The sequence below is a fragment of the Lonchura striata genome, chromosome 10, assembly GCF_050655825.1.
Source record: "Lonchura striata isolate lonStrDom1 chromosome 10, ASM5065582v1, whole genome shotgun sequence".
In the NCBI taxonomy this organism is placed as follows: domain Eukaryota; kingdom Metazoa; phylum Chordata; class Aves; order Passeriformes; family Estrildidae; genus Lonchura; species Lonchura striata.
In genome coordinates, this window is record NC_140712.1 from 14,989,418 (window position 1) to 15,001,685 (window position 12,268).

Sequence of the window (12,268 nt, forward strand, 5' to 3'; positions counted from 1 at the left end):
GCTGTGGAAATCCCCAGCCTCCCTGAGCATCCTGCTCTGTACAGCATCTGTACAGCTTCAGCATCGCATTCCTGCCACCGTGCTGTGTCTGTGCTGGGCAGTGCCTCATGTCCTGCCTGCAGGAGATGTGGAGAACAGCTTTTCCTGCTCTCCCCAGGAGCCTGCTGCTGGTATGAGCCAGAGTGAGTGGTCAGCCTGCCTGCTGCAATTCACACCGAGAGTGTCAGCAGGAATCTGGTGGGCTTTGAGAGTTTCTGCCTCTGGCCCTACAATAACAAGAGGGCTGCACGTGGCTGATGGGATTTGGGGGCCTTTGCAACACTGCTAGCTGCTCTGCCAGTGCTTTACAAACTGTTCAGATGTTTAGGTTTATTCCATACTCCTAGCCCTCCAGAAAACGGCATAAAATAATATTGACATGGAAACAACAACCTGTGAAAATGTAGACTTAGCTGGTAAGTAAAATGAGTAAGTAGCTGTTAAACGCTAAATTTTATGCAACAGGCATAAAAAGGCAGTGGGAGCTTTTGCTGTTTAATATGAAATGTTCTATAAATATAGGTAGGTGACTACATATTGACAGAACTGGTCACCCCTAATTTAAGGCATGTCATAGGCAGTGGAAAAAGCGTTCCCATAGACCTGACTAACGTGGGTAGAAATAGAGAGCAATTTGGAAAACTAAAGCTAGAATGGCATCACTGCAGGCTGGATGTCAGTGCCCCCAGCTGAACAGCACTTTCCTTCCACAGCCACAGTGGTACTGAGCTTGATTAACTGGCACTGATTCCTCTGAAGTTCTGATAATTAAAGTTGGAGTGTCATCTGCATTGTAATTAATATGCTCCTCTGCACCTAATTCATTCTGACAGTATAGATTAATGATGGTAAATGACCAACAAGGATTTATCATGAGATGATTCTTAGTTCTACAGGCTGCCTCAGACAATTACAGGAAGCGATTGTTAACTTCAGGCCATTGTCCTGGTGTAATGGTGCATGTGCATTCTCAGCACTGTTTTGCAGTAAAACCCATCTGAGGGCTTCATAAAGATGGAGTTATGGCCCCTAAGAGGTTGAGCCACCCTTGTAAAAATGGGTAAGGGGAAGCATAAGCTGGTGAAACCACACTGATTTTTCAATATCCCAGTGTGTGTAGTCTCCACAGATACCAGCAGGAGCTGAGACTGAGCACTGTTTCTGCAAATCAGATGCTTTTGTAAATATAATTGTGCTGGGAGGTTGGGCAACAGGGTCAGCTGAGCAGTGGGGTGCACAGCTGGGGCTGGGTAGCTTTGTTTGTTACCAGTGCTTTCCTCTGTGGCAGTGCTGGTGTCTCCTCCATGGGTGCCATGGGGAGGAAGGACCTTTTTCTACAGGACCACAGTAACTGAGCAGTCCTGTCTGCCAAGAACTGTTGTGCATCTGAGCAATAACATCAGGAGTGGTCATCATTTTGAACTACCAAAATGCACTATATAGAAGAGATACTCCCTCAAAAGTAGGTACTGAGCTCCCTGAAAGCTTAGAGTCTCAGGAGATTTCACTAGTCAGGCTTGCAAAATCTTGACTTTCAAGCCAAACTGGTCACAGCTGGGGAACAACACCATGTCATGCTAAGCAAAAGGTCATGAAAAATGATATAAATGAAGTAAAATTTTCCAAAGCATATAAGGTGCTCAAGCTCTGTTTGCTTCTTGAAAAAAGTGGTTTCATCATTACATTTTCTTATAATAGCTTCCTTGTGTACACAAGGAACTTAACCTGGCTTATTTAAACTGCATCACGCATTGCCGCAAGAATACCTGATTAACAAGATGATCGATGTGTGCTGTTCCACTTGTCAGTCAATAGGAATTAATATGCAAGAGACTAGTTCAGAAATGAGAGATTATAATGGACATTTGCTTTTCTTTGTGCTGAAGGGTTGCTGCATGAACAAACAAGTGCTGATATGATGAGCTGAGCTCCACTGCCTCCCCTCCCTAAGGCTGGTATTTTCCTCACTCTTTGACGGTTCCCCCATTTGTACCAATCCCAAACTCCCTCCTAGAAGTGGTAAAACTCCTTTGTGCTTGTAGTAGAGGCCTGGGATATTTTTTCCCTCTGCCCTTGGTTGTTCCTGGGAGTTCCCCTCCTGTCAGTCCCATCCAGCCTCTGCAGCACTTTTTGCAGTGCTGGCCACGAGCATGTGGCTGGCTGAAGCTGTCATTGACCCCAAATGGACCCGAGTCACTCTCTGGTGTGGTTGATCTACCAGTGTCATGTACTCCCGTGCCAGACTAAGCACAAGGCTTAACTGCAAGTGGTTTTAGTGTTTATCGGAAAATATTGCTCCGTTTTGCCCGTGCTGCCCTGGGGACAGCAGCGTGATCCTGGTGGCTGCTGGTTGTGCAACAGTGCTCCCTGTGCTGCTTCTCTGCACTTGAATGACATCCTGTCTTCCACCAGCAGCATGGGGCAGGTGACAAGACCCGAGCAAATAAGAAAGGAGGGAAAAGAATTAAAAAACAGAAGCACCTTTTTTTTTTCTTCCCATCTTCTTCTTCCCCCTAGGAACAAAATCTATTGGCAAGTGGGTGTAGCTGACCTGTCCCTCCTTCCCCAGCTTCAGAGAGATGGTGATGAGGTAGCTTTGGAGGGGAGGAGTGTGTGGATGAAAGAGGAGGTCTCTGGGGCACCATGGCCATGGAAACATGCAAAGTTGATGTCAGTGTTTGTTATTGTTGGCTGCAGAGATTCCTGTTCTGCACCTTCAGCCCTGAAGGAGCTGGGGTACATCTGAAAGGGTTTATCTGTGAATAAGAAAATAGGGGTTGAGAACAGAGCTGGATCAATGGTGAGTTTTTTTTGTTTGCTCTCTGACCCTTCTCCCTCAGCTATGAAATATAAACATAGGTCTAATGAAACTAAAAGTAGAGATTGCTTTGGAGAAAATTGAGGAGGCTTAGGAGGAAAATTCTTAAATTTTGTAAAATGTTTTTATTCAGTCCCAAACAAAATGCCTGCAGTTGCTTTATAAGCGGTTTCTGTTTGTCCCCTTTCATTTTGGAAAAGAAAAATCAAACCCCACCCATTTAATTTAGAAAATACCAAAGCAAAACATTGCACAGAACCATAGAATAGTTGAGGTTGGAAGGGAACACTGGAGATCATCTGGTTCAACCCCTCTGCTCGAAGCATATTTGAATATGCTATACATTCCTGGTTTGAATTTTTATCTGTGTCCACATTAATTTCCCAAATTTGGCTTGAATTTCTAAACAGATCTGTGTTCCCATACTGTATTTTGTGATCAACTTTGTATTTACTGGTTTTTATTTTCTTAGGCTTCTATTTGGGAAATCTATGTCCTCTGTGCTAGGCTGGCAATGTATTCTATCTAGAGACTCCCTGCAGAAATCCAGGTGTCATAGATTCCACATAGCTTCTCTTTTCTTCTTCCACATAGCTTTATATAACCACAAGTGTTTGACTTTATATTTGCTTATTACAGCACACTTGTGACTTAAAAAGATGTGGACATTCATGGGAGAAAAACATTAGCATTTATTATAAAAGGTAGTAATATACTGTCTGGTTGGCTTCCTACCTGTGTCCATACATAGAATCAGAGAGTCATTTAGGTTGGAAAAGACCTTTAAGATCATCATGTCCAGCCATAAAACCAACAAGTCCACCACTAAACTGCGTTCCTCTCATCTCCAAATACTCACCCATGTCTGCCAATGATTTACTAAAGGCACAAGGTAGTGTCTGTCATTTATCCAGTAACTTTTTTTTGCCAAGTTAAAATAAAAAGCAGACCAAAACTGAAAGAAATGCAAAATGTTCATAGCACATAAAGAACAGCTGAGGATGCAGAAACATGAATGACTAGGATGCCTCAGACTTGGATGTACCTAAAAGCTTACACAAAGCCTAAAAAAAAGGTTGCATTGTGAAATCCATTTGTTGGTGCCTATGGCAGTGTCCCCCATGGTGCCCTGTGGGGTTTGACACCTGAGTTCCTACTGGCTGGGCTGAGTGCACTGTCTGAGCTGTCATTTTGGCAGATGTTTGATGGTAATTGGTGTGACTTGGACACTGGCTGGAGCAACACAATTGCATTTGTCCCATTTGTAGTCACAAAGTGCTGTGGGTCAGGACTGTGGAACTGTCACCTCTGAATGAGAACTGCCCTAATGTCAACCTCATGGAAAGGAAACCCCTCACTTCCAGTACAGCATGAAACTTGTCCAATCTTTGTGAAATGGAAAGACAGTAGTGAATCTCAGAAAATGTAACTCAGCCCTTCTATAATTTTTTTTCTTTTATCAAGTATTTTAATTCCCTTTCCTGCCTTTTCTTATTGTAAATTAAAAAAAAAAATAGGCTTGAACTTCGGAGTTCCTTAGCAAAACTATTCCCTCATGCTTTCAGCTGGAGCAGTTTTCCAACAGCGACATGAGCTCACAATATGTTAGTCTGACTCTAAATAAGAATTTCCAGAGTTGGCTGAAGGTTTTGGCTTAGTTCTAGAATAAACTGCTTCAGAAACATTTCTGGAGTGGATTCTGGATAACCTGGCACTATTTAAAGGATTAAAAACTCATGAATAATTTGCCCTTTGAAAATACTCAAGGCTTTTAAATTTCTCACCCCAGAAAATATCTTTCCTTTCATCAAACATCAGCTGTTTCCAATTGCTTCATTCTATTTTGGTCACTTATTCTCTCTTTTCCTTCCCATGCATGACTAAATATCTCCTTTAAATCAACTTGAAGCCATTCGTTTTTCCATTCATCCATTCGGCCGTGCTGGTTTCTTTCACCGTAGGAATGCCCCATGAATGTCACACATGGAAGGAGCAATATCATCTGTGCACTCCTGGGTGCAGGAGTCCTTGGCACCAGCTCTGCAGCTCCGTATGTGAAAACCAGGGCAGCTGCTGGTTCCTGCGTGTTTTAACTGGTTCATTCTCTGCAGCCCTGAGCAGAGACGCTCAGGCCATGGCACCCTGCACAATGGTGTGATGCCCGGGCTTGTGGTCTCATGGGGAGCATTCCTGCTCCGGAGCAGTGGGGCTCATTCTGCTCAGCCAGCACTAGGCTCAAGCAGCGTGGTCCTTCTGAGGGTCAGGAGGCTGAGCCCGGGCCAGCACAGGCTGCTCTGGCCGTGCTCCTTGGGAGGGTTTGGCTGTGCTGGCTGCTCAGAGGCACAGGCTCTGTGCTGGGCACAGTTCCTGGCGTGGATGTGGCCTGGGAGCATGTGAGAACCCCGGGTTTGGTTTGGGGTCTCGAGTGGTGGTAAAGGCTCTCCTCCAACCCGTGCTCCCAAAGAAAAGCTCCGCAGTCTCTTGTTGCTCGGTCTCAAGACGATTTATTGCTAGTTATCTAACAGATTATGTTCTCGGGCTGTGGCTGTTTGATCAGCGGCCCAGGCAGAGACACACACACACTCCTGACACCCTGACTGTCCAGTGTCTTCTTCTCTCTCCCCCCACCCAGGGCTGCTGCTATCTTTTATAAGATATATTACGTATAACATGTTTACAATTATTCCCCAATACCTACTACCTATATTACCAAGTGCTTTTCTACTCTAAACCAATCTGTGAGTGCCAACATCACCAAGAACATGGAGGTAAGGAAGAAGAAAGAGGAAGAACAGGATCAGCCCACTTTCCTCCATCTTAGAACTTCTGACTCCCATGTACAAAGTAAAAACCCCCCTGTACATGTGCTAAAATCCCCCTGTACAATACTAAAAAAATTTCCCCTCTACTTTGTAGCTACATTTACTATACTATCTAACCCTTTGTGACTGCTTGTTCCACCTTCAAAGTTGGTAATTCATTCCATGGCTCAAACTCAAAATCACAGCTGTTTCCAGCTGCCTGACGGGGTCTAGAATGCTTCTGACCAAGGCCAGGAACCTCTAAAAATGTCTGAGAGACATTTTGAGTTCCCACAGGAGCAGCTCACCTTACACAGAGGGGACTGGATCCCTGCACTGAGGGGCAGGTGTCAGCCCTCCTGACAAGAAGGTGCATGCAAGACCTGCATCAAATTCCAGTGAAAAAAGCATCTGCAGCTCAGTCCTGCCAGCACTGAGGCACCTAAATGCAATCTTGCATTTGCCTGCATGTGTACAGCTGATGAGCAGCCACACTGCTCTTCAGTAACCTTGTTTTGTTGTCCTCAGGTTAGAATGAAACTTCTCCAATCTTTGACCTCTTGTATAATATACAAACACCCACCAGATTTCTGACCCATGAGTATGTGACACGAGTTTTCCTTTCAGTTGACAAACACAGAAGCTGAAATTATCCAGAAAAAATAAAAACCAAGGCCAAGCATAGAAATAGGGTTTGTTTTGGTTTGGGTTTCTTTCTTTTGGTGAAGTAAATAATATTCTGGAGACAGATTTGACAAAGTGAGTGATCCAGATTTTTGTGGCAGCTGTATCCCAGCTCTAGCTGTCAGAGCCACAGCTGATCCAAGCTGTGCTGTGTTCTGCGAGGGAAGGAGTCAGGTTCAGACCTGCCAGAAGGGCCTGAGCACTAAACCCTCTGTCCAGAGTGGGATATGTAAAGCTACATTTCCTCAAGACTGCTGCCAAATGACTAATCCTGGACACTTCTAGGCATTCCAGCATGTCTGGTTAGTGGTTACTCCAGCCATCCTAATCGTGTTTTTGGGAACCAAATGTCTTGCACACTGAAGCAAGGTGCATATGATACAAGTGGTTCCTATAATGGATGTAAGTAGAGGTAGTGGCCAGTGCACAGTGGCTTTACATCCAAGATAACCTTGTGACCAGGCAGCATTGTGTGTATGCTCAAAGTCAGTCATGCAGGGGAATCAGATCCCTTTCTTTATAGTTTACTTGGGAGTCATGGGCAGTGAGGGATTTTTAAACACAAGTTGGATGAATTAGTCCATTAACTTCTGTTTTCCTTTCCATGCAAGTGACGACTGCCTGTTATGGCCAGAGGTGAGCTAACAAGACACAGTGCTATGCAATCAGCCACTGGTCAGACCAGATCACACTATTTACAGTAAAAGAGAGCTCATGCTTTCTGCAGAGATCCCAAGCTCAAACACTATTCTGTTACCTAACCTTGCTTGTTTGCATTTTCTGAGGGACTCCCTAAAACTGGACTGTGGTGATTCCTTCATTGTATGTTAAGAGCTGTCTCAGGGTATAATCCAGGGAGTATTCAAGCTTCATCTCACGGGAGTTTCCTTTCTGTTTAAGGTGCAACATTATTTGTTTTCAAAACATAATTATATACCCAGACCCTGACTACGTCCTGTACATATTTGAATGCTTTCCTGCAGGCAGGACATCTCCCAGAGGCTACTTCTGGTTCATGTCAATGATCTTTGGGTTTCACTGTAGTTTTTACTTCCATGATAAATTATTGTGGTTTCCAAAGGTTAATCATTAGTGCTCTGCAGAAGAGATGTCCTGTCTAGATAGTGTGGTTTCCTTTTAATTGTCTTTTTGGATCTAGCTTTGTTCTTATACTGTGGGATAATGTGCCAAAGATGGCACTGTGCAGGCTGTGTTGACGGGTTCAACTGTGCTACAAAATACTCCTTTTGATCCTGCTTTTTTTTTTCTGAACTCCACCAGCTCCTTTTTTTTTCCTTATATAGAAGCCCTTTGCCTTGTGTCTCCTGTTTGGATCAGGGCTTGATGGGTTGGATCAGGTCACAGTACTTTCTTGTTTGACTGAGACAGGATGGATATCCAAGAGGATGAGCTGACCTCCATCATAGCAGGTTATGTGAGGAGGGAGCCATGCACAGTGAAATTAGCTTCCCAACCCCAGCTAATGCATTGCATTGTCTTGCCTTCACAGGTAACACTGAATTTTATTATAAATCTATTCAATTTTATGGCTACATGAAGCTATTGTATGAATCTTTGTTGAGAATTACAGTCAGTAACCAGTTGTACCAGTGCAAGGAGCTATTGTCATGCCCTAACCTGTTCTTAAAATACCAGCTGTCTTCACTGAGGAGGCTTAAAAGCTCTTTGTCAAGGTCCATCCACTGTGGCTAGCTAAGCCCAGTTCTAAACTCATACAATTCAACACTCATGAAGCACACTCCAAAAGAGGACTAAATAGCTGCTTTAAGTGGGAAGAAGTGGGGTCTGGGGGTGCCACCCAGCAGTTTCCTGCCTGCCTGGCTGGGCTGTGGAAGGGTTGGGGATTCTCCCCCCGATTGCCATCTCCCAGGCAGTGCAGTGACCCATCCCAGGCCCTGGACAGCCGTGCTCAGCCTCCCTGACTGCCCCGTGCACCAGGAAAGGGAGGGAGAGCTCCAGCTGCATCCGGCCCGCCCGCCTGCCCACGGGAGGCCCTTGAAGTACAGAACAAAATAAATTCCTTCAATCCTAGCAATTTTCCCCAAAGCAGATCAGCAGGCAGCAGGCCTATGTTCTGTGGCTTGCAGTGGGCATCTGTGAGTGTCCCAGGATGCCTGTGTTTGATGACTGCATCCCAAAGCCATGTCTCTGGTGTTTTTCTGTGCCCACAAACAGCATTTGAAAGACATCACAGGGAGAACCAAAATCATCTTCAGTGGAGTTGCTCCTGGTCCAAGAACTCCTTGCCTGGGTACAGCACTCAAACATTCCAGGTTTGGCTGCAGAGAGCACACCAGCACACCTCTGGTCCTGCTCTCCATCCCACCAGGAATGCTGCTCTCCAAGGCCCCCTTGAACAGGAACTGAACTGATATACAGAAAATGCCAATAGTTCCCTACTCAAACAAGAATTAGGAAGTCTTTTAAACAAGCAGAGTTAAGAAAATAGATGGAGATGAGAATTGTTTCCTTGTAGAGCTGTGTAAAGGTTCTTTCCGGGTTTCTGAGCTTCCTCAAAAGTGTCAGGTTATTCCCCAAATACCAGTGAGATATGAATAAACTCACTGCATGTGTCTCCACAGCCATCAACTCCTTTTTCTGCAGTGGTTCCCCATTAGTAAAAAAGCTGGGAGACATTTGCTACACCAAATGTCATCTCACTTGACTGTTACTAGCATTTTCCTGATAAACTGACCTTCAGAGAAATGCAGTCTTATCAGAAAGCTGTTTTTTTAAAAGCCTTTTAGATGATCATTAGTCAGCTGAAGCTTTTTCCCTGGTGCAGATCAAGATGTGCTGTCTCTAGTAGAGGCAAAGTGTTGCTGCACAATCATATGTTATGTTGCACTTGAAAAATACAGAATTTTACTTGGCTATACTAACTGTCTTAAATATAGGATTTCCCAGAAACCACTGAAGCTTCAAAAGGTGGAGACTGATGAAAGAGGTCAGATTACAGCCTTGCTTCTGGGCAATGACAAATACTTCCCAGGTCATTAAGAGCAAATCACTCAATATTTTCCCATCTCTAAGGAATTAGAATCATAAATCAACTAGTATTTATGATGTGTTCCAGTATGTCTGTGATAGGGCCATGTAACTTTAGATAAAATAAATTTTACTTTTATTTGTTATTAAGAGATAAAAGGAAGCAGTACAGCATCTGTTCTAGAAGAAATCCATGGCTTCTATAATATTTTCTGAAGTTCTTTTCTCACTGAAGTGGTTAATAAAGCTTGGATGTAATGTATTCTAACCTAATGTGCCTAATTTAGCTGAACACTTTAAATTCTTTTAGTTATATGGCTCCGGTCTGTCTGTTTTTGTTTTACCTTTTTTTCCACTGCTGAGCTCCATAATTGTTCCTTTTAGCCACAGTCACCTAAGGTCAGGCTGTACCTTGCTAAGGAGCTGAACTGCAAACACGGCTAACTCAATCACGTGTCTCCAGCCCATTCCTGTTATTAATCCTCCCCACTTCTGGGCCTAGCACTTGGCAGAGCAACTAAAGTAAACTTTTTATCAGAAGTTCACATTCTCCTCAAGTGGAGGAAGAGCTGGGTAATTCCTGCCTTTATTTTTTCTTTTTTTGAAGAATATTGTGATGTGGGAGCTAACTTAGGTTTATTTCAATAATACAGGGGGCAGAAATTTAGTGAAAAAAACATGGTGCAATGTGAATTTAGTCTGATAAAATTCTGTTTCTCTTCCCAAAGTGTTTTTCAGAGGGCTTTCATCAGTAAATATGCTGTAGTTGTAACAAATATGATGCTGGCTTTAAACTGATGAGAAAATGGCCAAAGTACATGCAGTTTATATCTGACAGGAAGCTGGTCTGGGGATTTAGGTTTTATCTGAAATCTACAGCACTGCAAAGAATTTTTTATTTTTACTTCAGTCTCTGTGTAGAGAAGTCCTGCTTAATTTATTTTCTCTTACTCATATAATTTTTGCAGTCTTCATCTCTCCATCTATTCTTTGTCTGATGAGTTCATTGCATGGGAGAAGATATTGCAGATTCAGAAAATCCCACTGCCTCTGGGAAGCCCAGTGCTTTTTAAATACAAAGATCTAACTCAAAATGCTACATTGGGATAAAGGTGGGATCAATCTGCCCTAATTAGGGCAGCTCAAATAGCAGCACCAGATAAATGCCTCAGATGGGAAAATAGAACTGTAATTCTTAGTGTGTTGATAATATCAAAAGGGTCCTATATTAAAACAATGAAAATGTGTTATGTGACAAAAGAGTGAGGAAATTTAAAAGAAAAATATAGAAGTAGAAATGAGGGCTGCCAGGAGAAAAGATTGAGTATGTGTATGTTCCTCATGTAGTACAGAGGGCTGCAGTGAGGTGATGCCATTATGCTGCTGTCAGGATGAGCTCCTGGCACCGCAGCTGCCCACTCTGCCCAGGCCCTTTCTCAGGGTCCTTGGTATCCCAGAGCCAACTTTGGGTGATAATTTCATTTTTCTCTTCCCCATGTTAAGAAGCAGCCAACACAGCCAGCAAAACTAAGTATGTAAAATGAATGTGTTTTACAAAGCACTTGAAGTCTAATTTAAACCTGTGTGTCAGTGATTTCCCTGTGAGTGTGTTATTTTGCAGGTAATTCAAACAATGATGAAAAACCTTTAACTGTCATTGTAGGCTAATGCCCTTTTCCATTCTTAAATGTTCAACAGCCTGAGCTGACAGTCAGAAGAGTTGGTATTTTTCTGGTTTGTTTTATAAAAAACAGCATCCATCTGAAAGAAGTTGAAGTATGTGCACCCACAGTTTGTCTCTGAGCAGAATGCTTCCAAAGTAGCCCTTATATACTAACTGTTTTCCATTATTGAGCTTATAGCATTAATAAAAACTTGAATGGAAATGCTATAAGGAATGGAATTTGCTATATTGCTATTTGCTTCTTTAATTTTTATTTTTGATTATCATTACACAATCAGTGAAATACCTTGCAGCTGAACCCAGAGTTTCAGCTGTGAGTCTGGGCTTCTGCCTAATACTCAATTAATTGCAGCTGTACAGGGCCTGCTCTATCTCTCCTTTTTCAGTCTCTGTGGGGGTTTGGTAGAGACCTGAAGAGGTCTTGTTTAATCAGTGACAGGTGTAAGTCCAGGATAACTGTTGCTATTTTTAGAGAAAACCTGCACGAGTAGGTAAGAGTTTCCTGATATCCCTCTCCCAGAACTTCCTAAAAATTCCCCCTGGGTGGCAGTGAGCAGCAAGGTTTGCTCACCTGTGTGTGATGTAAGGGTGAGTCAGGGCACTGAGTGATCAAGTAAGGTGGCAGCTCTGGGTGCAGGATGTGGGGAATAATCCTCATGCTGCCCAGAACTGATCCTCTGGAGAGCCAGGCACAGCTGAGTCACAGTGTTCCACCCAGCTGCCATCACTGCCTGCCACTCTGCAGCACCAGTCTGTGCAGCCTGCACTAGGTAAGCTCAGTTTAAACTGTCCTCTCTTGAAATATCTTTTTCTTGAATATGTGTATTTCTCCCCAGAGAAAGACTGATTTTTCTGAGATTTGCTGTTCCTCCTGGAAAAGAAATGTGGCTGTGTTTGGAAAAAACTTTTATTGTGAGATTATCTTAGAACAGCCATCTTATGTACATACTTTTTTTTCTTCTTCTCAATTTACCCCCCCTCCTAAGAGGCCACATAGCTTTTCCCCTGTGAATCTGTGAAATGCAGAGTTACTTAGTTTCCTTCTAAAAGGATAATCAATTTAGATCAGATTTTTGAAGTCCTAAAGACTCGGCTTTATTTTAAAAAGTGGTTAGTTCTTTTGGTGCCCAAGACTGTCAAAAGGACAATGTGACTTTTAGGTGTTTATACCAGCTGAGCAAGAGGGAAGCAGTCTGCATGGGGTCTGAAGAGATTTCATGTGCATGGTATGAT

General features: G+C 43.3%; 1 protein-coding gene across 3 annotated transcripts in view; it reads left to right on the forward strand.

Moving 5' to 3' along the window:
- Positions 1–12,268, forward strand: part of LOC110474263 (high affinity cAMP-specific and IBMX-insensitive 3',5'-cyclic phosphodiesterase 8A) — a 152,412-nt gene that overhangs the window by 14,958 nt on the left and 125,186 nt on the right. The window contains exon 1 of one of the 3 annotated variants that reach the window (XM_085588803.1): positions 2,656–2,839. The exons of 1 other annotated variant lie outside the window; for it this stretch is intronic. In XM_085588803.1, coding sequence (XP_085444929.1) covers positions 2,837–2,839 — 3 coding nt within the window. In that variant the 5' untranslated portion in view covers positions 2,656–2,836. Of the gene's footprint in view, positions 1–2,655; positions 2,840–9,977; positions 11,806–12,268 lie in introns of those variants that run through there. One more of the 3 variants, XM_085588804.1, reaches the window with a different exon arrangement.